Source organism: Poecilia latipinna, unplaced genomic scaffold (genome assembly GCF_001443285.1).
Source record: "Poecilia latipinna isolate Pla-1442-1.1 unplaced genomic scaffold, P_latipinna-1.0 Scaffold158, whole genome shotgun sequence".
Lineage (NCBI taxonomy): Eukaryota > Metazoa > Chordata > Actinopteri > Cyprinodontiformes > Poeciliidae > Poecilia > Poecilia latipinna.
The window spans coordinates 180,628-202,753 of record NW_015112774.1 but is presented as its reverse complement, the minus strand read 5'-3'; the positions used below and the strand labels follow the sequence as shown (position 1 = coordinate 202,753).

General features: G+C 38.2%; 1 protein-coding gene across 4 annotated transcripts in view; it reads left to right on the top strand.

The window, feature by feature from the left end:
• Nucleotides 1–22,126, top strand: part of vps13b (vacuolar protein sorting 13 homolog B) — a 311,731-nt gene that overhangs the window by 120,940 nt on the left and 168,665 nt on the right. For all 4 annotated transcript variants that reach the window (XM_015029616.1, XM_015029614.1, XM_015029612.1 and 1 more), the window contains 3 exons: nucleotides 14,035–14,269; nucleotides 16,064–16,278; nucleotides 18,730–18,933. In XM_015029616.1, coding sequence (XP_014885102.1) covers nucleotides 14,035–14,269; nucleotides 16,064–16,278; nucleotides 18,730–18,933 — 654 coding nt within the window. The remainder of the gene's footprint in view (nucleotides 1–14,034; nucleotides 14,270–16,063; nucleotides 16,279–18,729; nucleotides 18,934–22,126) is intronic.

Sequence of the window (22,126 nt, the reverse complement as noted above, 5' to 3'; positions counted from 1 at the left end):
AACTTAATAACCCGACAGCTGCCTCCACAGGTCTGGGATAATCTAAAACATAAACAATTACTTTTATTTTAGTGCAGTGTAAACAGAATAGATTTTAGGCCACACTGCTACTGTGCTCATTTTACTGTGTGGCCCTTCCTCTCCATCTCTTTTAGAAGCTGTAGAAACAAAACAGCAGAAGGAAGCACAGTCTGGTAGACCCAAAGTATTTGTTATCCTAACCATATGTCTAATTAAACAGAATAGTGAAATGTGATAGTGATTATGTAAACTGCAAAAAAATTATTTCTCTGTTTAAAAGTGGGGTCAAGAGGTGTTGTCATGATGCCATAAATTCTGAATTAACAATGTGTAGCATTTTACTGAGACCTGGTTGAAATTGTACTTATATTCTATACTATACCCATTCAAAGGTTAATGTGGCAAATTACAGGCTTGAAAATTGGTATGTTCTTGCTCTGGTTAGTTGGCTTTTATTCCACAAGTTCTTGAGTGTAAGAGATCCCCAAGAAAGAATGTCTGTGTTTTCGCTCCATTTCATTTAATCACATGTAAGAAATAATGGGAAAGTCGATCTCTGCAGTGAGAATCTCCCAAAATAATAAAGCAAAAATATTGGTAAGTTCAGCACCAAAGCCTTTGGTCTGTCTGGTATGTCCTGGTTACTGCCAAATGCTCCCTTCATAAAATTGTATGTTAGACAAAAAAAAAATAAAAATAAAATAAAATGTTCTTTGTAACATTTGGAAGCTTGGAGGTCAGGAGGAATGAGTGATGTTTATGAGGTTTGCGTCCAACATGCGTAGAACAAACCACACAGTCGTATGTTCTGCGCATGTTTGCTTTCACACATGCAGAGTACTTCACACATCCACTCCTACTCTGACACCTGGTTTCAAAAAGTGTTGGTGTGAGACACTCCAATCAGTGGAGAAGTATAAGTGCAGAGCTGGATTCACAACTAAAATGTTTTAGTTTCACTGAAATCAGACTCGGTGTAAACGGTGCCGGAGGCTGGTTAAAGATTTTCAAGGTTTACATGTCCAGCTTGTTCCCTGACAAACAGAGGTTGAAAGCTCAAAGGAATATCACAGAGCAACTTTCCTGTATTCTATCCAGCCTTCCTGTCACTTAGAAAACGTTTTCCTCTCTCACTCTCACACAGATTAAATAAACATGTTTCAACTTTTAGTCGAAAATAGTTTTATCTTGAAAAGCTTTCTACATCTGTATTAACTTTATTTTCAACTGGGGATGCACCAATTTAACGGCCAGCTGATTTATCGGTGCTGATTTTCTTAATTTTAGGAGATTGGTGATCGGCCGATACTTGCATGTGAAGCTGATCTTATCCACTGATTGTATCAACTTCGGCAAAGGTCTATGAACCAACCGCTGTCCTGTTCTGCTCTGCTGTGAGAGAAGTTTGGCTGGTAGACTGGTCCAGCAGGTCATGTTTCCAGGTTGGCAACAGTAATCACTCCACTGTAGCCAACTCTGAAACTTTCTTGCTATGTTTATAGCGAAATTTCAGACAAAAAAAAAAAAATTGGTATCAGTAATTGGCCAAAAAACTGCAATCGGTGCTCCCCTATTTTCAACACCTCTGTGTTACTGAAAACAGCTAACTGTTGAGTCTTTTCCATCGGACTCAACTGGTTAGCATCCTTACTATGTATGCAACTAGATGTTGTTTTATTCTTTACTTATTGTACGTTCACTGGTAGAATCTATACTTTATTTTGGTCCTATGCTGCCCATTCAAATTATAGACGTCTACTTGGCACCACTCTCCCCGTTTTCATTCTGCATTCATACTGCGTTCTCCCCATGGACACCCATGTTCTCCCAGGTCCTGAAAATAATTGCAACTGAACAGAATGGTGATTTTATTTCAAGAATTTTGAAATAATTTCTTCTATTTAACACGTGAATGTGTTCAGCTTTGGCAAAGGAACACGTTGCTACCAAAACTGAAATGGGATATGCTGAAACAGAGAGACCGTTGCCATGGAAAAATGAGGTAACACTGCTCCCTGCAGCTGCCATGCATTAATGAGTAGGATATTTTTGAGTGAGAAAAAAAGAGGAAAAAAGCAGTGGGGTTGAAAAGGTACAGTGATGGAAAGGAGGAGGGTAGGAAGCAAAGAAGAATGCAAGGAAGGAAAAATGGACAGAAATCAGTTTGAAGGCAGGGGAAAGAAAGCAAGACCAAATGGAGAATGGTGTGCACTTCAGGTTTGGTGTGGCCCACATTGGAGTTGCCAGATGGTTTCCATGAAAAGATCTGTCCCTCTGCTGGTGTGCCTTTTGGAGACACATTACTTCATCCTCCACCTTCCCCTTCTTTTCATGTCTTTTCATTCCGACATCACTGTCTGTCAAGTTCCAAATGATCTACAACTGTCTGTCAAGTTCCAAATGATCTACAATTACATATCAAGTCATTTTCTAACACAAAATGTCTGTTACAACTTTTAACAACTTTTATGTTTTATCTGATTTGCATACATAATGATGAACTAATATGCAAAATCCTGTCTGAGTAAAGACAAGCAGATCAACCCTGATGATCCAGATGAGTCCAGCTGTTTCCTCAGAGATCTTTACCGGTACAAGAACCAGACTGAGACAAAAAAGAAACACCACTGCAACTTCAAAACTACAGGTTTTTATGGACTGTTGTTCCCTGGGCGCAAAGGAAAGATAAACTGTATCTAAACCAATGTTGCAGCCAATTGTTATTGGCCATAACACTCAATTGACTTTCCAGTTGTATAAATGCGTAAACATAAAACTTATTTGTTTTCAATCACTTTAGATATACAAACCCAGTATCGATGTTAATTATTGTGTAAGCCTCTTCCTGGTGACAGGCAGTGTTTTTGCAGTAGAATACATTTCAGCAATCTCAAAGATTCAAGATTGCCAATAAGATCTTGAGTTGAATCTGACTGGATCTGGGCATGTTGGGAAGATGTTTCTGGATCTGCTTGTCCAAAAATATCTGCTTCAGGAAGACTGAGTGTGGGTGCCTGGTACCTCAGGACAGCTTCAGGTCAATATGCTTTATGAATCTCTTTGTGGCCCAAGAACTGCAGGTTTAGTTAGATGCGGCTTCTGCCTTGTTGACATGACGATTAGTAGGATAACAGGAAATGGGGTTGGTATTTGACAAAATTTCTCCTGTTGTTTCCCCCCCCCAAAGATATGTTTATTGGAATCAGGAACAATTGTTAGATAATAAACAAATGGAGAATTAGACAATAGGTGAAAAGTGCTTTCCTATTAGTTTTTGTGCTTATCTGAAATTGCCTAATCAAAATGAATACGCCAAACTGCAATAGTTGTAATTAGTGCTAAAATGATGAAATCCACGATACACAGATGCAGATGGTAGCGGGTGTATTAATGCAGGTTTTGATGACTATAAGTCCTGTCAATCATCTCCCGTTGTCAATTTACTGGTGACCTCACTGCTGTTTTAGAAGCACAAACATGAGACCCTTTCTACAGACTATGCTCTAAAAATACTTCCAACATTCTCTTTACTCTGAAATATGTTGAATCTCTGATGCCTACCAGCCTACACCTGACTTTCATTAGTGTAAAGAATCCTAAACCATCTGCAATTTTTAATATTGAGAGTCAAATGTTGATTAGAATATTCAGATGTTATAAAATGGTCACAGATAATTGTCATGTACTTTATACTCTCTTCACCTAAAGCTGTGGACTTAGTGAAATTTTCAGTTCATTTGTCCTTCGTGTCAAGACAGAAAAGGAAGCCATGGGTTAAAAAGATCAGTTGGGGTTTAGATCAGCCCAGTTTGGCCTGTTTTATACAGTCACACTACATAAATCAGTAGTGGTGAAAATTCGCCAGAGTTAGCCTATAAACCTTTTTGCATCTGCAGTCCATCACATTTGATCCAATTTGGCCTGTAATACATACTGTGTAACATAATCGCAGCCACCTTTGCTCTCCTCTGTGAGCTCCAGACACAATTGTCTGGCCATACCACTACTGCAGATAAACCAGCCAGCCCAGGATTTTTTTTTTAATATACATATGTATCGTGCCAAACATTAGTTCAGCTGGCTTTGCATGTGAAAGCTCAACTCTGGCTTGTCAGTTCCAGTCCGATTTATCCACCCTTTTCAATCTTACTCTCAGTTAACGGTCTGCCTTTCTCAGCGAAGAGATTCCATCTTATAAATTCTTGGTCCTGCTCAACTGAACACCAGCTTTTTCTTTTTTTTACCTCGGAGACCTTCCAGTCATGACCACCCTCTTCAAGTGCATTCTCAGGCTTTGTTTGGTGTGGTCACCCCATTAGACCCCATCTGTATTGGCTCACCAAGCTAGGATGGTGGTGGTGTTGGTGGTGGTGGTGGGGGGTGGGAGGGATTGTTTGGGATAAGGCGGTGGGAGTAGGTGAAGCAGGCCTGGCCAGCCGCACTCCTAAGGCCACTGTTGGATCAATAAACGCAGCGATCAAAGTTGCAATTAACCCACCGCGCTAACACAAACAGCCGGGCCAGCAGAAACAAACAAAGCCTTCATGTCACCTAAAGCGTTTATTTTTGCAGATTTCCACCTCGGCCAGGGAGACCTCCAGAACTTGTCAGCTTCTGTAAGCAGTGTTAGAAAAGAGGAATGCAGGGCCACAGGGATGGCTGGCTGCCTCGCCGTGCTGCAGTGCCAGGCCACGAGCTTATTGCTTGCGGTGACGTGGTGGGTGAGATCGAGCTTATCTGTTGTCAAGACGCATCATGCTTAAAGGCTTTTTTCCCGTGGACATCGAGGTAGATGGCTAAATTATGAGGTCATAACCAGAACGTTGTGTACACATGTTTGCCGCAAAACACACATCTGAATGGTGTCATCTTCAGATACACACATTAATCATGGCAATTTACAGGAATACACTGTTTACACTGCACCCCTCAATTCCAAATGCGCTTTTGGATGAAGCAGAAAACTCAGGAAGATACGGGGGGAGGAATAAAAGGGAGCATAAGGTCACCAGTGGGTGTGCTGAATGTGGGGGCTGGTTTGTGGACCTTCCATTCATCCGACCGTCTACTTCGGAAACACAGTGTCCTGTCTGGTGCATAGACAGGAAGATTACATTTGGAGAGGTATCGGGTTTGTAAAACAAAGGGATGTGTTTTCCGTTTGCTGCCGATCCCTCTGCTGAGGTTTTTGTGCTCGAGAGTTGCAAATGTTTTCACTGGGGATACTGGGAGGGTGTTTCTAATTTCCGATCCTCTATCTCCTGGCGATTTCCTGTGTGTCATGACTTGCTCATTGTGTGTAGGGGGGGGAATGAGAGAAAATGTGTCTTTTACAAGTCGTGTAGACTATGTACAGAGACCTGATCTTGACCTCCAGAGTTCACGAGCTGCTAAGGTCTGCACAGAGCTGGGGCATCCAAGTTTCTCTTCCCCACTGAGATGTGAAAACAATCAGCCTAACAGCGGATATATCCACACTGCCACAGAAAAAAAATGTCACACGTATGGTGAAGCTTAGGTCAAGTTAGATGATATTGTACATCTGTCCTGCTAAAGCAATTTCTACTAAGTATAGAACAAAATCTGATCTGATGAAAGTTAAATTAAAGGAAGCACCATAGGTGTAAAAAGCTGCCCATAGAGAAACAATTTCTTTACAAACTTGTTTTTAAAAAATCCCTGTCTTTTGGGATTTTAGGCATACAATGTAGAGAATCTGATTGTCTACATATGCCAGGGCAGATTTGTTCTTAAAAAAGGATATCTTGAAACTACTTTTAAAGACTTTGTCAGTCATGGAACATGTGAAACTGATACTGAGTACACTGAATGCTAATAAAAGATGCTAAAGTTAGTTTAAAATTGTTTTGTATAAATTTTTACACACACTGCTCACAATTGGATGGTAAGATTAAAAATATTATAAACTTTGGTAATTATGGTTCTTTAGGATACATTTTTAATTACCTAAAAATATTATTGGCAGGTCAGACCTTCAGAAAAATCACTAGAAGATGCATCACTATCTTTATTCATATTCATTTTCACAAGGTAAGTCTGTATATTTTTCATATAATAAATCCAATGAGATCTGAAACATTAACTAAGATGTATTTCCTACAATGAAGAGCTGAAAATAACGACATTTATGAGTCCTCCGAGTTGACAAGTTATCTTCAGTCTAACTCACTGCTCTGTCTTTCAGTTGTAAGGCATAAGGGCCTCCTGTGGTTACATAGGCCTTTTCCACATGGCTTTTTAAAGCCTAACTGTGTTTGGCTCTCAGCCTTCTCTCTATTAGAACCTGCACCACATATACTCACAGGAACAACCGCACACAAGACGCGTGAATCCTATGTAGAAAAGTTGAAAGCAAGGCATGGGTTGTGAGGGTATTAAAGTTCTACTATTTCAAACAGGGTTAACACAGGCCTATGTTCTGAACATTGTCTGGTGGTCAAAGAGGTGATCAAGAACAAAAAAATGCGCAGAACTTTTCACCAAAAAAAAAAAAAAAATACATATTTTGAACAGTCACGATCAGATTAGAGGTGACTGAGATGAAACTGACAAAAGCCGTCATCTTATTGTATTTACAAATTATTCTCCACATGGATATTTTAAGCTTCAGGCTCTCAATGTTTGAGTTGAGTTTGAGTTTCTTCTAGAGGATTGTATTTATTCCTAAAAGAACCTGGTTTCCTGATTCAGAATATAGTAGATCTAAAGATAAGCTGACCTTGTTCTTTTAACAGTCCTATAAGTAAGAACTTAGTACACAAGACCACCTGATAACTAAACAGGCTGTCAGTCTAGGGCTTTCCCCAGCATCATGTACGGTGGACCTTCTTAAATATTCTAGGTACATTCTTTTCTTAAAGAACATATTTTTAAAGCCTGCTGTTATATAAAGTCTTGGACCTAAATACTTTTTTTGAGTTGCTTGTCAAGTGTGATAACTGAATACTGAATAAAACAAGGTGAAGCAGCATTTAATTTCCATGCTCCTCTGGAAGAAACACCTTGAAAACATGATTATTGGTTCTACTTTATATTATGCTCAAAAAATTGATGTATGACTTTTTGTTTCCTTTGATAAGGGACACAAAGCACTTTTGATTACCTTGCATATGAATGACTCTAAATAAACTTGCCTTGTCTTTAAAATCTGTAGAAACCAACATAGTTTTAATAAAAGTGTGTCATTTCTGGAAAATGATCACAAATAAGCTCATTGTACAGAACTACGTTTTCTTTCCTAGAGTCAAATCTGCTGCAGGTGCCAGGAATAGGATTCAGGTGTATTAGTTTGTGGCCAAGAGGGTTTACATTTTACTCTCTTGTTTTCTTCAACTCTATTTTTCCATAATGGGCTCTCTTTTTAATGAAATGACTTTAGATTGTTTTTAGGAGGACATTTGATCTGGATCTGTGCGTGTGTTCAGTTTTTGTATGAATATAATTTGAGCATGCGAGCAGACATGATGTATGTGTGTGTATAGTCTTGTTAATGAGTATGCATGTCATTTGAGCATGTTGTTACAGTTAAAATAAAGCATGTGCAGCCTCGCGAGGGGTTGGTTACTTCAGTCATTTTTTAAAATGATTTTTTCTATTTTCTGTCAAAACAGAAAGACGGTCATTTTTTCCACAAGTGTATTAGTAAAATATGGTGCTAGATACACCCTGCTCCTGAACATAAACTCGAAACATGGTCACATTGTCAATCAATGTTTTGTGGGGTTTTTTTTTCCTTAATGGATTCGGTCATTAAACTTGGAAACTGAGGTACATGTCCCAGCTGACAGTTAAGACAATTTGTTATGTTTAAAGATTTTGTTTCACTTCAACAGGACATGATGTCATTGGATAAAAAGAATGAAAAATCATGTTTCTTTGACTCGTCTTTTCCCCTCCAAAATTGTAGAATTACAAAGATAGCCTTTGAGCACAACTGTTCATCTGGATTTAAAGCCATCTAAAGAGTCAATACCAAATCTATATTAGTATGTGTTTAGATCGTGGTTCGTACCATCTACCATCTTTTAACAAAAGTTGAAAATACACTGCTTTTTGAAACATAAACTCCACCTATACTTCCAAACAGCTGCAGTACTCTGTTCGGTATTAATATTGTTGTGCCTGAGCCATGTCCAACTCTCTGTCAGTTTGTGCTGCTGTTTTTATTCCACATTGACCCGAACACATCAGAGGTTAAACTTATGTAATATATTTTCCTTACTACAATTATACTTTGGGCTTTCAGATGTTTTTTTGTGCCCATTTCTATTTTTAAATTCATTTTCATTTTTTTCCTTTTGCTGTATTGGAAAAAGTCTATTTCTACTAAGTCTGCTATTACAGAAAATACATTTCTATTGTCCTAATATGGGTAAAAATTAGTAAACACAATTAAATGCCACAAATTCCAACCGATATATTCTGATATATCAACCTGGATCAAATGTGTCTTCAGAAGTCAGAAACACTAACCATTGTGAATGTAGGATATCTGTCAGTAATGGGAGGCAAAAATTATTATACTACGTTCTTTCACTACTGCGTTTGCTAATTACAGAGCTATTAAACACAGTAGGAACTGGCAGGGTTGGTTATTCTTTGCAAGATACCAAAAAAAGTTACATTGGTAACACTTTATTTGAAGGGGTGTGCATAAGACTGACATAACATCTGTCATGAACATGAAGAAGTCTTTGAGTGTTTATGACAGTTGTCATGAAGTGTCATTCGGTAAATAATGACACTTTTAATCCAAAGTTGCTCTAAAAGTTGCATTGAAAGTCCATTAAAAAAGACAACTTTGCATTAAATTATCATAATTTACAAAATCATGCAAAGTTGGCACTTTTAATGGACTTTTAATGCAACTTTTAGAGCAACTTTGCATTAAAAGTGTCATTATTTACCGAATGACACTTCATGACAACTGTCATAAACATTCATGAAGACTTCCTTATGTTCATGACAGGTGTTATGTTAATGACAGTGTCATGTCAGTCTTATGCACACCCCTTCAAATAAAGTGTTATCGTTACACTTTCAAAACTGCCAAAGTTTTTCTCTGACTTCTCATTAACAGGATTTTAAAGATTAGAAACACACTCTTGAGGTTTTCTGGAGTTTTCTCCAGCAATAATCAGCAACAAGTAAGGGTGGGGAACACCCATGCTCCTCCAAGTCGAACCAAACTCTTTTTCTATAGCACATTTAGAAACAACAATAATTTACCAAAGCTGAGAAATCACAAGTGGTGCACACAGGTAAATAAAGTAGAATAAAACATTAAGATACTGAATGAAACAAGACAAAGTAATACAATAATTAGCACAGTAAAAGCCAAGAAAAAAAAAGCAAATCAACTTGATCTAAAAGCCAGTGTAGAAGTAAGTTTTTCCAAACCTTAAAATGATTAACAGTCTGTGTAGCTCGAATATATAAAAGCAGGTTGTTCCTCTCGGTCACCTCTATATTTGGGAGTGGCAAACAGCTCAGACCAATATGATGGCGCCATATCATTAACACTCTTTAAAACAAGCGATAAAATCTTGATACTGGATACTGAAATGCAGGGCCAGTGCAGGGCGGCTGGTGTGATGTGATCACAGTGTTTAGTTCTTGTCAGAAGGTGTGCAGCGGTACTTTGTGCAGCCAGCAGCCACTAAATAGATGATTTATCAACACCAACATGCATAGCATTACAATAATACAAGATGTAATAAAAGCTTGAACCACTTGATTTTATTGTACCTGTTAATGGACTGGACTTTTCTTTAATGAGGAGTCTTAACTGGAAAAAGATGTTCTTTAACACTCAGGTGATCTGTCAGTCACATTAAAGCTACCGTTGAAGATCACCCAAGGTTTCACAATAAACAGGCTTACTTGACAAGAGAACTTCTGTATAAAAATCTAATTTTCAGCTGTAGTATTGCAATTGCATGTTGTTGTTTTTCAAGGGAAAAAAAACCCTTATATTCTGTTATTCAATGTTGTTTAACAAAATAAAATCTACATCAGCTTTTGCGCTCTATTGTTCACCTCCTCACACTTTTCTTTATTTGTCCTCGTTCCATCTTCTCCCTTCTATCCTCATTTTGCCTCATTTTGCTCTGGTCACAAGATGTGTACAGATGGAGACTCCGACTCCTCTACATCTGTGAGTGGCTAAAGCGGGCAGAGATATGGAAGAAATGACAAATCTGAAATTAGTGAAGGAAAAGAGAAGCTGTCATTTATTTTGGCAGTGGTCAAAACAAATAATGGACCGTTTCTGAACTTAGACTGTTTTTCTTTTTTTTTCCTGGATCTGTCAGCACGGTTCTGCTGACGGAACTGGTGCGCCCCTTTCCTGCCAGTCTTATTTTTTTACTTGGGTACTCAGAATGTGTCTCCCGTAGTAGAGGATAAGTATTGTGAAAGCTTCATGATTCTAGGAGTTTATAGTGATACAGTAAAACAGTAACTTAAGGACTTAAAAAAATTAAAATGTGCTGGGGGGCTTTTTGCTCTTAAATAAGTAATGGTATATTAAACTTGAGGAAGCAACATCACTAACCATAGATGCCTTCTGGATTTCTGTCTCAATACAAATACAAATCTATTTGGTTATGTAACTTAAAATACCTTGACGTATTTGGATCTTATGAACCTTTTCATATTTTGTCACAATACAAGCGCAAACAAACCAGACGGGACAGAGATGAAGCTGTGGAGAAGGTTTAAATCTTGGTTGGGTCATAAACAATATTTCAAGTCTTTAGCTTCTATTCTTTAATGAGAAACTAATTAGAAATTTGACAAACCATTACAACTCTGGAGCTGCAGAGATCCATTGCTCAGGTTGGAGAATCTGTTGGCAGAGCAAATATTAGTTTAATTTTTATTTAACAAATTCTTCTTGCCCTACATAGAAAACAATAGGTGTGGATAAGCCTGTCATGATGACAAATTTTGCTGGATGATAAATTGTTCCAGAAGTTATTGAATTAAACAATGATACTTTTGTTTTGAGACAGTTTTCAAGGGATATAATGGTAATGACATATTAGTGCAATTATGCCCTGTCAGAAATCAATAGATTTGAATTTAAAGAACATTTAACCCTGGAACTAGAAGACATTTTAAATATCCAAACAACTAGTGAAACACCAAATAAAATGGAAACAGAAATCTCTGTAAACATGTCTGTTCTTCAGAAAAGGAGATAGTTGAGACCAATGCACCAGACTGAAACTTATTGTTGTGACCTAAAGAGACACCAGAAAACAATCATTCAAATGTAATTTTTCAAGTTTGTTTGATTTATAATTCAATTAACTGATTTAGTGCTTATTGCGACAGGCTTAGATATGGAGGAAAACATGCCATAACAACCATGCGACATGTTACTGGCAGCATTTTTCCACTAAAATGAACAAATATTAATTTATTTTCCTAGGATAATCAGATTTCAGTATTTTTCTTTCATAAATTTTCAGATTCATTTTCCATCTATTGATTATTATTATGATTGTTCTTTAAATGTGCTTGAAAATTCCTAAACTTTATCTTCTATTGAAGTAATTAGTTCAAATCAATGTTAAGTGTTGGCTGTGACACTATTTTTATGGATTTCTCAGCAGTTATTGTTTTTATCCCTTCTTGTTAACAACTACCCTTTGTGGTTACTCTATTTGCGTTGGATGCAGCTTTAGCAGGGAACCCAATTGACTCCTGTTTTAGTTAAAGGTTACAATCATTATTTTGTTTTTTAATTTGGTCTCCAGATTGACTCAATGTAATCCAAATCCTGATTAAAAAAAATAAATTCCTATGCCAGTCCAAAAATGAATCCACTTGACCCCTAGTTTACAAATTCACATTCTGCCGCCTTTCTTACCTGCTCTGTTGGCTCAGTGGTCCTGGAATCGTTTGCCTTTGTCTATTATAGCATCTGGAAATTCTTCAGTGGTGTTTATTGGATTTCACAAAAACACAAAAACACAAAAACGGTTTGGTTGTATGTAAGAAGCATACAACCAACCGACTGAAGGTTTGGTTGTATTGTTTCCCGTTACCTTCTAAGGCACATTAAGGCATTTTATTTTTTTATGCCTCATCTATACACTAAGCTACACATTTAGCCTCCATTGTATTTGTGCCTGTCATTCAGTAAATGTTACATTATTGCTGTAGAACTGTTTTTATCAAATACGTATTTCCAAAACATTTACTAACAATACTCAAAAAAAAAAAAAAAAGAAATTTTAGCAGTGTTGTATAGTGTTAGTTTCTTTCAATCCAGGTACAGCCTGGCTTCATTTTCCCTTTGTCAAGATGTTTTGCATACACTAACATATTCGACACAACAGAATATGTTCTAAATGGGGTTCTGCAGATCCTGCATAAGCAATAGACAGTGCAGAATACGTTTATGTGAACCAGCAGGAGGTAAAACCATCAAGTAGCAAATGAAGCTTAACTTTTTGGAAGAACTGTTTGAGCCGAGCATTTACTGTGCAGTTTCTGGAAGAGAGCCGTTCCAACCAACAGGATTTAAGAGGTTTCTGGCAATGATAAGGTATCAGTGTGAATAAAGCTCGCCGTAAACATGACCTGTGTACTTAAACAAGACACTAAAATATAGAACTACTGAGTTACAGAACCCTTTTTTTTTTTTTTTTTAATCCTTAGTCAGAAAACAATGAAGGTTTTTTTGTCATTATCAAATAATTTTGAGTCACGAAGGCTGAAATGAAATACAGGATGTGCTGAAAAAAAAAAGTACATCTGTGTTTTTTCATGAAAACTCAGTCAGGATATATTTCTGTGGGTCGAGATTTTTTTAGGCTTGATTCTCATATATGACATGTGGTTACAGATTTATTCAACCATCATGTATACTGTGGAAGCAAAATCATTTAGGAAACTTTAATATGTTATTTACTGCTGGTTTATGTGGTATGTTAGCTGTGCCCTGAAATGAACTATGTGCAACTTCAAATGCATGAGCATGGGATTACTTTTCTAAGTTATGTCAGTTTCTCTTTTTCCCTTCGCCCTCTTCTCTGTTTTTGTCCAACTGCAATAATAAAAGCATTAGCGCCTGTAATTTTCTGTCCATATGTATTATATCTGTCCTCTGCTCTGTATGTTGCTCTGATCTTCACAGTCCCTTTGAGGATGTTTTAACATGTTTTGTTTGTTTCTTTCAGTCTGTTGGTGCTTTATTCATTGAACATAAGTTCACTAACAAATTACTTGAAATATTTACACCTTGCATCACATTATTAAAGATATTAGATGTTTTTAATACTCTTTAAGGCAATAAAATTGGATACAGAACATGCATTTGCGCCTGAAACTGCCCTAAGGCTCTGTAACGGTCATTCATATGATTTGGTGTTTTAATTCAGTGGTGCACCATTATGATAGAGAATGACAAACCTCTTCTCATTCTCAAAAAAGGCTGAGCAGTGGCTACTGGATACTGATTACTGAATCAAATCCCTCAACCAAACAGCTTTATTTTGTTGAACAAAAAACACGTTGACCGTAGGGCAGCTAGAATTTGTCTCTGCTCCTTCAAATATAATTTGAGGTCTGGATTTGACTGCCAAAGTCTCTAAAGTTCTATATGGTGTTTAGTTCCCTTGAAGGAAATTTCAAATTGGCTTCAAAAGGGCATTAAAACTCTCCAAATATTTCTTTAGCTAAGGTCAAGTAAAATTTTTCTCTCAGGGGCAAAGAAACAAATAAATATGCACAGTCTTAAACTGTGTGAACTAAGTTAAGTTCATTAAAAGCATCACTCAAATACACATGCATTGCCAAATCTGTGATTCAAGGGTCCTGATCCCTTGCACACAATGTTTCTTCTTTTCAGTGCTCTGGAAGTCCCTTAATGATGCCATCTGACTACTAAAACAGTTCACTAATGTTCTTTAGAAAGGTCCAACGCTGCTGATTTCGGAGCCATGACCTAATGTGGGTTTCTTCTTGTCCCTTTTCCAGTTGGATCTCCAGTCATGCTGTGTGTTCCTGCCTAATGACAGCCTCCCCTCTCCCAGCACCATCATCTGTGGAGACATACCTGGTACCGTCCGCAGCTGGTACCACAACCAGGCCTCTATGCCCGGAACTCTGGTCGTCTGCCTGCCCCAAATAAGCGTCCTCAGTGCTGGGCACAAGTACATGGAGCCTCTGCAGGAGCTCCCTTTCGTGGTCTCAAAGCCCATTTTAGATGAAGGTAGGTTCTGATCTAATCACGTCTAAACCTGAATGGATGTTTGGAAAAAAAAACAAAAAAAAACATTCCCAGGCACAACGTGAGATCCACTGGTGACCCAGTGTCAAGAAGATTAATTTGAAAGGTTAAATGAGAAACAATGATGGGTGAGAGGTACACACTGTGTGTTTTTAAAAATGAAATCATAAAATCTAAGCTCCTATTGGTGGGGAAAGTGTCAAGAATTATTGTTATTGATAATTACATTGAATAATAACTTAATAGTGGTAGGCTATATAATGTGAATTCATCATCATTATGGCTTTTTCAACACTGAGGAGACCTTTGACCTTCTACCACTCATTTACTGTGACAAAAGACAAACAAACTTAAGGAGAGTGCCTTTGAGAGACAGATCTCACACATGTGGTGTGTGCACCTGGGAGGGTTGACAGAAGCAACACTTAACACAGTTGAGCTGAGTTTTTTTCTCTCTTTAGCAGAGGAAGAAAAAAGAAGGGGCTTCTTTCCTCCTCAACCTTTCAGTGACATCAGCTTTAAATGTCAGGATAAGAAAAGAAAAATGGCAACATTAGTTGCCTCATCTGGTTCGCTGCAAAAATGACTTGCTTATCTAGTCTGTGAAATCCTCCCTTTTGGACCACAGAATATATGGAATAGTAAAAATTAAAAATTTAGATGTAGGACATTATCTAATTATTGTCTCTCAACTTATAGAACCTCAGAGGCACTTCTCACAAAAGCAGCAGCTTTTTTTTCTAGATGTTTAAGTTAAAAATAACTCAACACATCTTTTTTTAATACTAATAAATTGATGTTTACTGAGCACATATGTCTATTTCTAGATATGTTTTCTGTTTATGTTGCTGTTTATTACAGCATTCAGAATGACCCTGTCTATGCAGAATAGAATAGAAACTTTATTATCATTGTAGTAATGCAGTCTGGGTGCAGTTCTCCATATAAAACGTCTCGTTTAAAAAAAGAACCTCATTGATTACTTACATTGCACTTAAGAGGTTAACTGAAAACTACAATAGACATAAAAGTAGACGAGGTAATTGACCACCTAGTTGCATTCAGCATAGTGATGGCTGATGGGTAAAAACTGTTTTCAGACTGTTGGTTCCAGTTTTTAGAACCAACAGCCTGATATTAAAAGAAATTAATCTGTGGCTCTTAAAGATAGATACAAACTGTATGCTTTACAGAAAAAGCAGCAACTTAAAGACAGAATTATTTCTTAGGAACTTCATGAACCACCATAATGACTGAACTTGTTTAGATTTATATTGCTGATGGCAGATTCTGTTAATTGTATCCTCTTTTTAACTTGTACTTAAAGTACAGTTGAAGTGACTGAAGAATGAAATGTAGCCATTAGTGCCGCTACCAAATTCAGAAAAATGGCTTGCATAGGTACATTGAATTCTGGATGAGAATGCGAAGACAGTGGAGAGGAAAAGGAACGTTTTAAGCCTGGTTGTAGAAGTAGACCGGGTGTCTGCCTCATGGACTAAAACTGGGAGTCTGAGAACTAAAGGATCCCATTCCCATTCTCCCTTTAGAAGCTCTAAGAACCAGCATAAACCTGCAATCTGAGAGCAAAGTGCTCTGTTAGGAATATACGGACCAATCAGGTGATTATTAAGGGCTTTGCATTTGTGAGTAATCAGCATTGCTCTTATATCTGGTTAACATTTTCTTCAGACTATACTATAAAGTGCAAACTGCTACTCTTAGTTTATTTTTCTTCCTTTCCAACATGTTTATGACTGTATCCTTGTTCCCTAGGTGATGCCTTCCCATGGACCATAAGCCTGGGTCAGTTCAGTGTTTACACATTGTTGGGAAAGCAGCAGAGTCTTAGCCTGTTGGAGCCCATGGGATGCACCTCCACACTGGCCGTCACATCTAAGCTGCAGGGCAGCTCGGAGGAACGACCCTCCTTTGTGGTCTGTCTCCATGTTGACCTGCAGCCTCTCCACGTCAAGTGCTCCAACTCTCAGGTCAGCCACACCGTCCCAACATTCACAAAGTAGAACCGATTAGAATTTCATGTTCATTTAAGCTAATTATTGCCAATCAGAAATTTTGCCAAGTAGTTTATATTAGTACATTACAAGTAATATGTGATTCTAACAACTACTTATGATATACTATTATTCCTTTCTATGTCTCTTTAAGAACTCCTTTTAGCCCAGCCTGCTACAGAACCTGAGATCTCAAAGCTTTTCTGTTTGTCATTCGCATTGCTAAAAATCCACCTGGATCTGTTTGATTGGAGCATTGTCGCTGAACAGTAACTATTACCGGAACCAGAGTTCCACTAGTACTTTACAGCCTCTGCTTTCTCTGTCTTTTAGTTGGTTAATTAATATTGTATCAAATCTGAGACATTGAAAGTACTTGAACAAACCCAAAGCATTTGGCCGTGTAATGGCTCCTTCCTCCAGGAAATACATTCTTGCAACATTAAATCATTTTTTCCGTTGCTTTGTGATGAAATACTTCACAGCACGAATAGAAGTATATTTAGAAAGTGGGATAAAGTGGCCAAGTGCTCCAGAGAACGCTCTTGTATTTTTAACTTAGCATTTTTCCTCGCTGTTTGCAGCCAGAAGATGTAAGTGTTGATCTGCCTGTTGTCTTACAATTTTTTTTTACGTAAACTCTGAACTTTGTTTTGTTACAACAAACATCAGAGTCTTATTAGGATTGTATGCAATAGAAATCTCCAGTTCAAAGATTTGTCAACTTGTCAACCTGTTGTTGACAGTCTAACGTGATGGTTTTCAAAAATTAGTTAACCATTTTATGCTATCGAGCAAATAAATCAGATTGCAGTTGCAAATAAAAATTACGATAAAGATTGTACCTGATAGAAAAATTAAATGTAAATACCACTGATGAGAAGAAAGGAAAAAGGAATCAGCTGAAGATCTCTTCGCAGAATTGATTAGCCACCCTGGCTTTGAAAACTTGGGTCCCTCAGCAACTTAGTTGTTCTTTATTCAATGTGCACACCCTATCCCTTCTTCCCTTTTTCCGCTCTCCAACATTCTTCATTCCCTTGTTCCACATCTGCTGCTGAGAGCAGTAGGCCTTGTTGTGCTTGGTTGGAGTTCCAAGACCAAAAAAAACAAAAAACAAAAAATCCCAGAGAGGGGAACATGGTGCTTTACCTCCCCTGCCGGCGGTGCTGTTTGGTCGGGTATGGCAGACAGCTGTTGGCCCAGACTCCGGACAGCAACTGGATCGACATCAGCAGCTCTTCCTGGACATGTTTGAAATGGCCCAGCTGTAATGTATTGTGCTGCATTTAATTTGATTTATGTTCATTTGTGGAAGGCTTCCTTGCAGTTTGTGCTCTCACAGTAGTGCACGTGTGTTCGCCAGCAATCGAGAGCAAAAATGGGTTCTAAAGAAGTCCAGTTTTGTGTATGTGCGTGTCTGTTCACCTTAAAGCCTGAGGGACGCTTATTGGTGGGGATTACAGGGAGGGGTCGCTGGCTGCAGGAGCACTGCCTTTGAAAATCCAAAAATTTGCTCACTTTTGAAAGTATTTTGCTTTTCTCTTTCTCCTTTCTCTTCCCCTCCCTAAAAATACTGTGTGAAGGCACAAATAACTGAACGCATCACATCACATTCTCATACTGTCTTCTCATGTTTTCCACTTCTTTATTTGGCTTTGTGTTTGTTAAAAGCCAAGACCTCCTTTAATGTGAACACATAATAAATAGTTGAGAACACTTGACAGCAGCTCTTCAGTTTTTCCTAAAAGTGGAAGTTGTTTTTTTTTTTGTTTTTTTTTTAAGGGAACTTGATGACATAATTCAACTTTCCTTTGTGATTGTTTTCTTGAGGGGATTTGTTGTTATGGATAATGATTTTATCCTAACAGGGAAGCATATGCGGATGCTGAGGTTTTCAGTAAATGGCCTATGGAGTAAAACATGAACATTGGGCTAAAGTTGCGTTGAGTTGGGAATTATAGCAAATGAGGATGGATTATTGTCCATTTCTAGGTAATATTTCCCTCTTTTCTTTCCCTCTCCCTCAACCTTAACTAGGTTTGTTGTCACGTAACTACAAAGCTGCCAAGCTAAATCATGATAATGGCCCTTGACGTCTGAACTATGAGAACTCCCAAGTGCAGCTGTTTGAGTCAGATCTTGGCATATATATACATTTCAGTCTGGTAGTAAAGCATGGGCGTGCTTGTGGTTTGTCTTTAAAAGGTACACTATTTGGTCTCAGATTTATCCAGAAAGCCATTCTTGTCGATGCATAAAAGCTTCCTACTTCAATCTGTCATACATAAAAAAGAAATAAAACACAAAGAATTAAAGGTACTCAAAGTATAATTTTTATTATATTCTGAAGTAATTCATCACATTGGTCTGAAGAGGTAAAGTTGCTGTGACCTAATCATACATGTTTATCCTGTTCTTGTTTAGGTGCAGCTTTTATACGAGATCTTCCTCAGCTGGAGCTGTACATGGGCACGTCTGCAGAAGCACGGTATTCTGCGTCAGACATCCAGCATGCCTGACCCCCCCGCCGGCGCTGCCCCGTCCTCCCCAGTGCGCAGCAGTGCAGGCACGGCTCTCCCCGACACCAGCACCTGCAGCCCCTCTGCAGACTTTGGCTCCCCCACTGAGGTTTGTTTGTTGGACATTTGACTTTTTCTTAGAACAGTTTTTAAATTAAAGTAGTTTAATCTTCCTGTCATAATCTGAGGGGGGTGGAGGTTGTCAATACATCCATTGTGTCATACAACAGGATTTAATTTATCCTTGAAACAAAACTGATTCATCATTTAGTCCTTCTTTTAATGTCTCCCAGCACATTGCTCCCCCCAAAGCCCTTGTTGAACTATCATACCATTATCAGTTAGTGTATTTTCATATTCTGCCTTTGATGGTGTGTTACAGTACTCTACCAAGAGAGCAAAAGACTACACCCCAACCAGATCCAGTTTTTTTTCCTAACAAAAGGTGTTATGAGTCACGCAGAAACAAATGATATTTAAGCCTTTGTTGTGTATATAATTCTTCTGCTGATTTATGACTGTAAGTGTAAGCAATGTTTTATTGTTGTGAGCGGTTGAGTCAGTACCAACACATGTGATTTATCTTAAAAAATGTGTTTTGTTTAGGAGTAATTTTCAAAGCTGGAAAAAACCTCATCAGTGTTTGTGTTTCTTACAATCGTGTTTTTCAGTGAGAGCAGACTGTCGATAAGCTGAGAGTTCTGTTTGAATCTTTTAAGCTGGGGCTTAAAAGAGTAGAAACCTATCTCCTAATTAGGAGAAATAGGCTGTTTTTGTTATGCTTGCATAACATATTAAACTTTGAGACTGAAGTGAAGAGGTGTGAAAAGTTTTTGCCACCTTACAGATTTCTTCAGTTTTTGCTTTTTGTCATGCGGACTACAAGCGGACTACAAAAAGCTGTTCTCACTGCAGTCCTAAAGCCTTAGGAGGAATTGTTTTTCAGACCGATAGATTTCAGTGACTCTGTTTTTCATTTGTTTTTGAATTTCTTTAGAATGGGACATGATGTATTGCTTTTTTAGATTAAGCAGGATTAAACCTGTTAAGAAGTTTAACACTCACAAAATGTGGAAACGGCTCAAAGCGCGCCCGACATGCTGGGAGGGGCTTGGAACCCATCGATAACTGCTCGCAGTTCTAGTTTGCTCTCTAGTTTCTTTAGTTTGGGGCATGATGTGGTGCTGTTTTAGATTTGTCAGGGATAAACATTTTGAGAAGTCTCTCATTCACACAATGTGGAAAAAGTTCCAAATGTGAGTACTTATGCAAGGTACTGTACTCAACTAGATGTGATGTTTTTTTGCTGAAAAAATATGACCGGCTGCCTGTGTTTCTGTTTTATTCTTTGCTATCAACATCCATGTATCCTTGCATCATTTGTGCTCCCACAGAAGTGGCAGCTCTTCACAATCGCCTTGGAAGACCTGCAGAATAGCGGAGCCAGTAACAACGGCAGAGTGGCCCCTGACAGTCCACTTGTTACTGTTTACATAAGTACAAACACTGGTAGAAGTGTTTAGACCGCTGGGAGTCTTGGTGATTGAGCAAGGCTGTAGAAGCTGTTTTGATAAGTCTCAGCAGTGGTGGCAGCAGTTCTTCCCTAACAGCCTCACTCCCATCACTGTTTTTTTGTACTTTGGGGGAAAAAAGTGTTGTACCCTTTTCAATAATAACATAAAAGCTTTATTGGTCTTACATGAATCAAACCCTTCATCTTGACCAGCTTTTTGCTCGTTTCCACTTGGTAGTTTAATGATTCATGCTTGGTGATGAACTGCAGTTATCAGAAGATGGAAGACCTCCTTGCCATCACCCTAATCTTTAGCTCCTTCCACAGACTCAAGTGTCTAACTCTGGCAGTGCTTTTCCAAAATGTTAATATTACTTCCACTCGGCATAAACATGTAAAATAAAGATTACTTTAAACATAAATCCGCCATGAATGTAAGTAGTTTTGGGCCAAACTTTAGGTCCTGTACATGAGAACCAGACATTTTGTTTTTGGGCTCATCTGAACTGATAATCTTTTATTAAATAGATATGTCATGACTGATATTAATACCAATACGGTTGTCCTCACCTAATTTTTGAATCTTGAAAAGTTATGAAAAAGATTACCTTGTAGTGGCAACCAAAATTTGTACTTTTGTACATTGACATTAGAATTTGTTATGTAACATGCTTTGTTTTGTCACATTTTAGTTACCTCAAAACCATCATATATTTTTTCTTAATTTCCCTATTTTTAGAGTTGTATCCAGTCTCTTTGCTGCTTTTATTCTTCTGTCCTACACTTCCTTTCCCCTCTTCCCTGCTCTCCTATCCTCCCTCTGGTCCCTTCCTTTCTCTTCTCATTCGTTCCTTTCATAATCAGCTTATCCCTCCATCTCTCCTTGACACCTCCCGGCCTGCTGTTGTCGTCCAATGTTTGAGTCTCTCTGATGAGGAAAGACAAACTCTGCAGAGAAAATAAACCCGGATCCTCAGCCCGTTTATAGCATAGAGGCCCAGGAATTAAACTGTATACTTTACAGCTTGGCCTGTGGAGGTGTGGGAAAATAACTCCTCCTGAGAATGTGTGCGATTGTTTGGGGCCACAGTTGGGCAGCCTTCGAACATCCCACATCTATCAGGTCCTTACTACCATCAGTCTGGAGCATTTTTTACTTTGATCTGATTTTCTTCACCTAAAAATCTTTAGCGTTGACATGCATTTTTGTTGTAATTTACTGAATGAACTCTAAACCTTATCTTTTTGAATTGGTTTTTAAGCTGAATGTGCATTTTATTTTTAATACACCTTTTTTATGATTCTGTTGTCTTTCTTTCTCATCACTAAAACAAAACAAAAAAAGTCTGTCAAAAACCCGTTATTTCCTTTTCCTCTGACCTGTTTGAATAGAAATTTGTTTTAAATTGCCAGCAGCTGTTCTGGATGGGAAACTGTAGGAGTTGGGGGTCCGATGCTCGACTGTAACCACGCGGCAGTACACTGTGGTCGAAAACTTCCCACAGCGCCAATGCTGGCTCCTGTTTCCACACATGACAGTACGGAGCCTAATCCTTACGACTGGCCAAACTGTAAACCAAACACTCCTAACCACACTCACACACACACACGCACTTCTACAGGCAACACACACAAACACTTTTTTGTTTTGACTCCATTTCAGCAATAATTAGTCTCTAAATGGTAGCTGACACAGGAATATCTCACTGAGACCAACTGACTGCATTACTACTGGTATCATGTTACTCATTACTTGTCACTGCAATTGCAGACTGAGAAATGAACACAC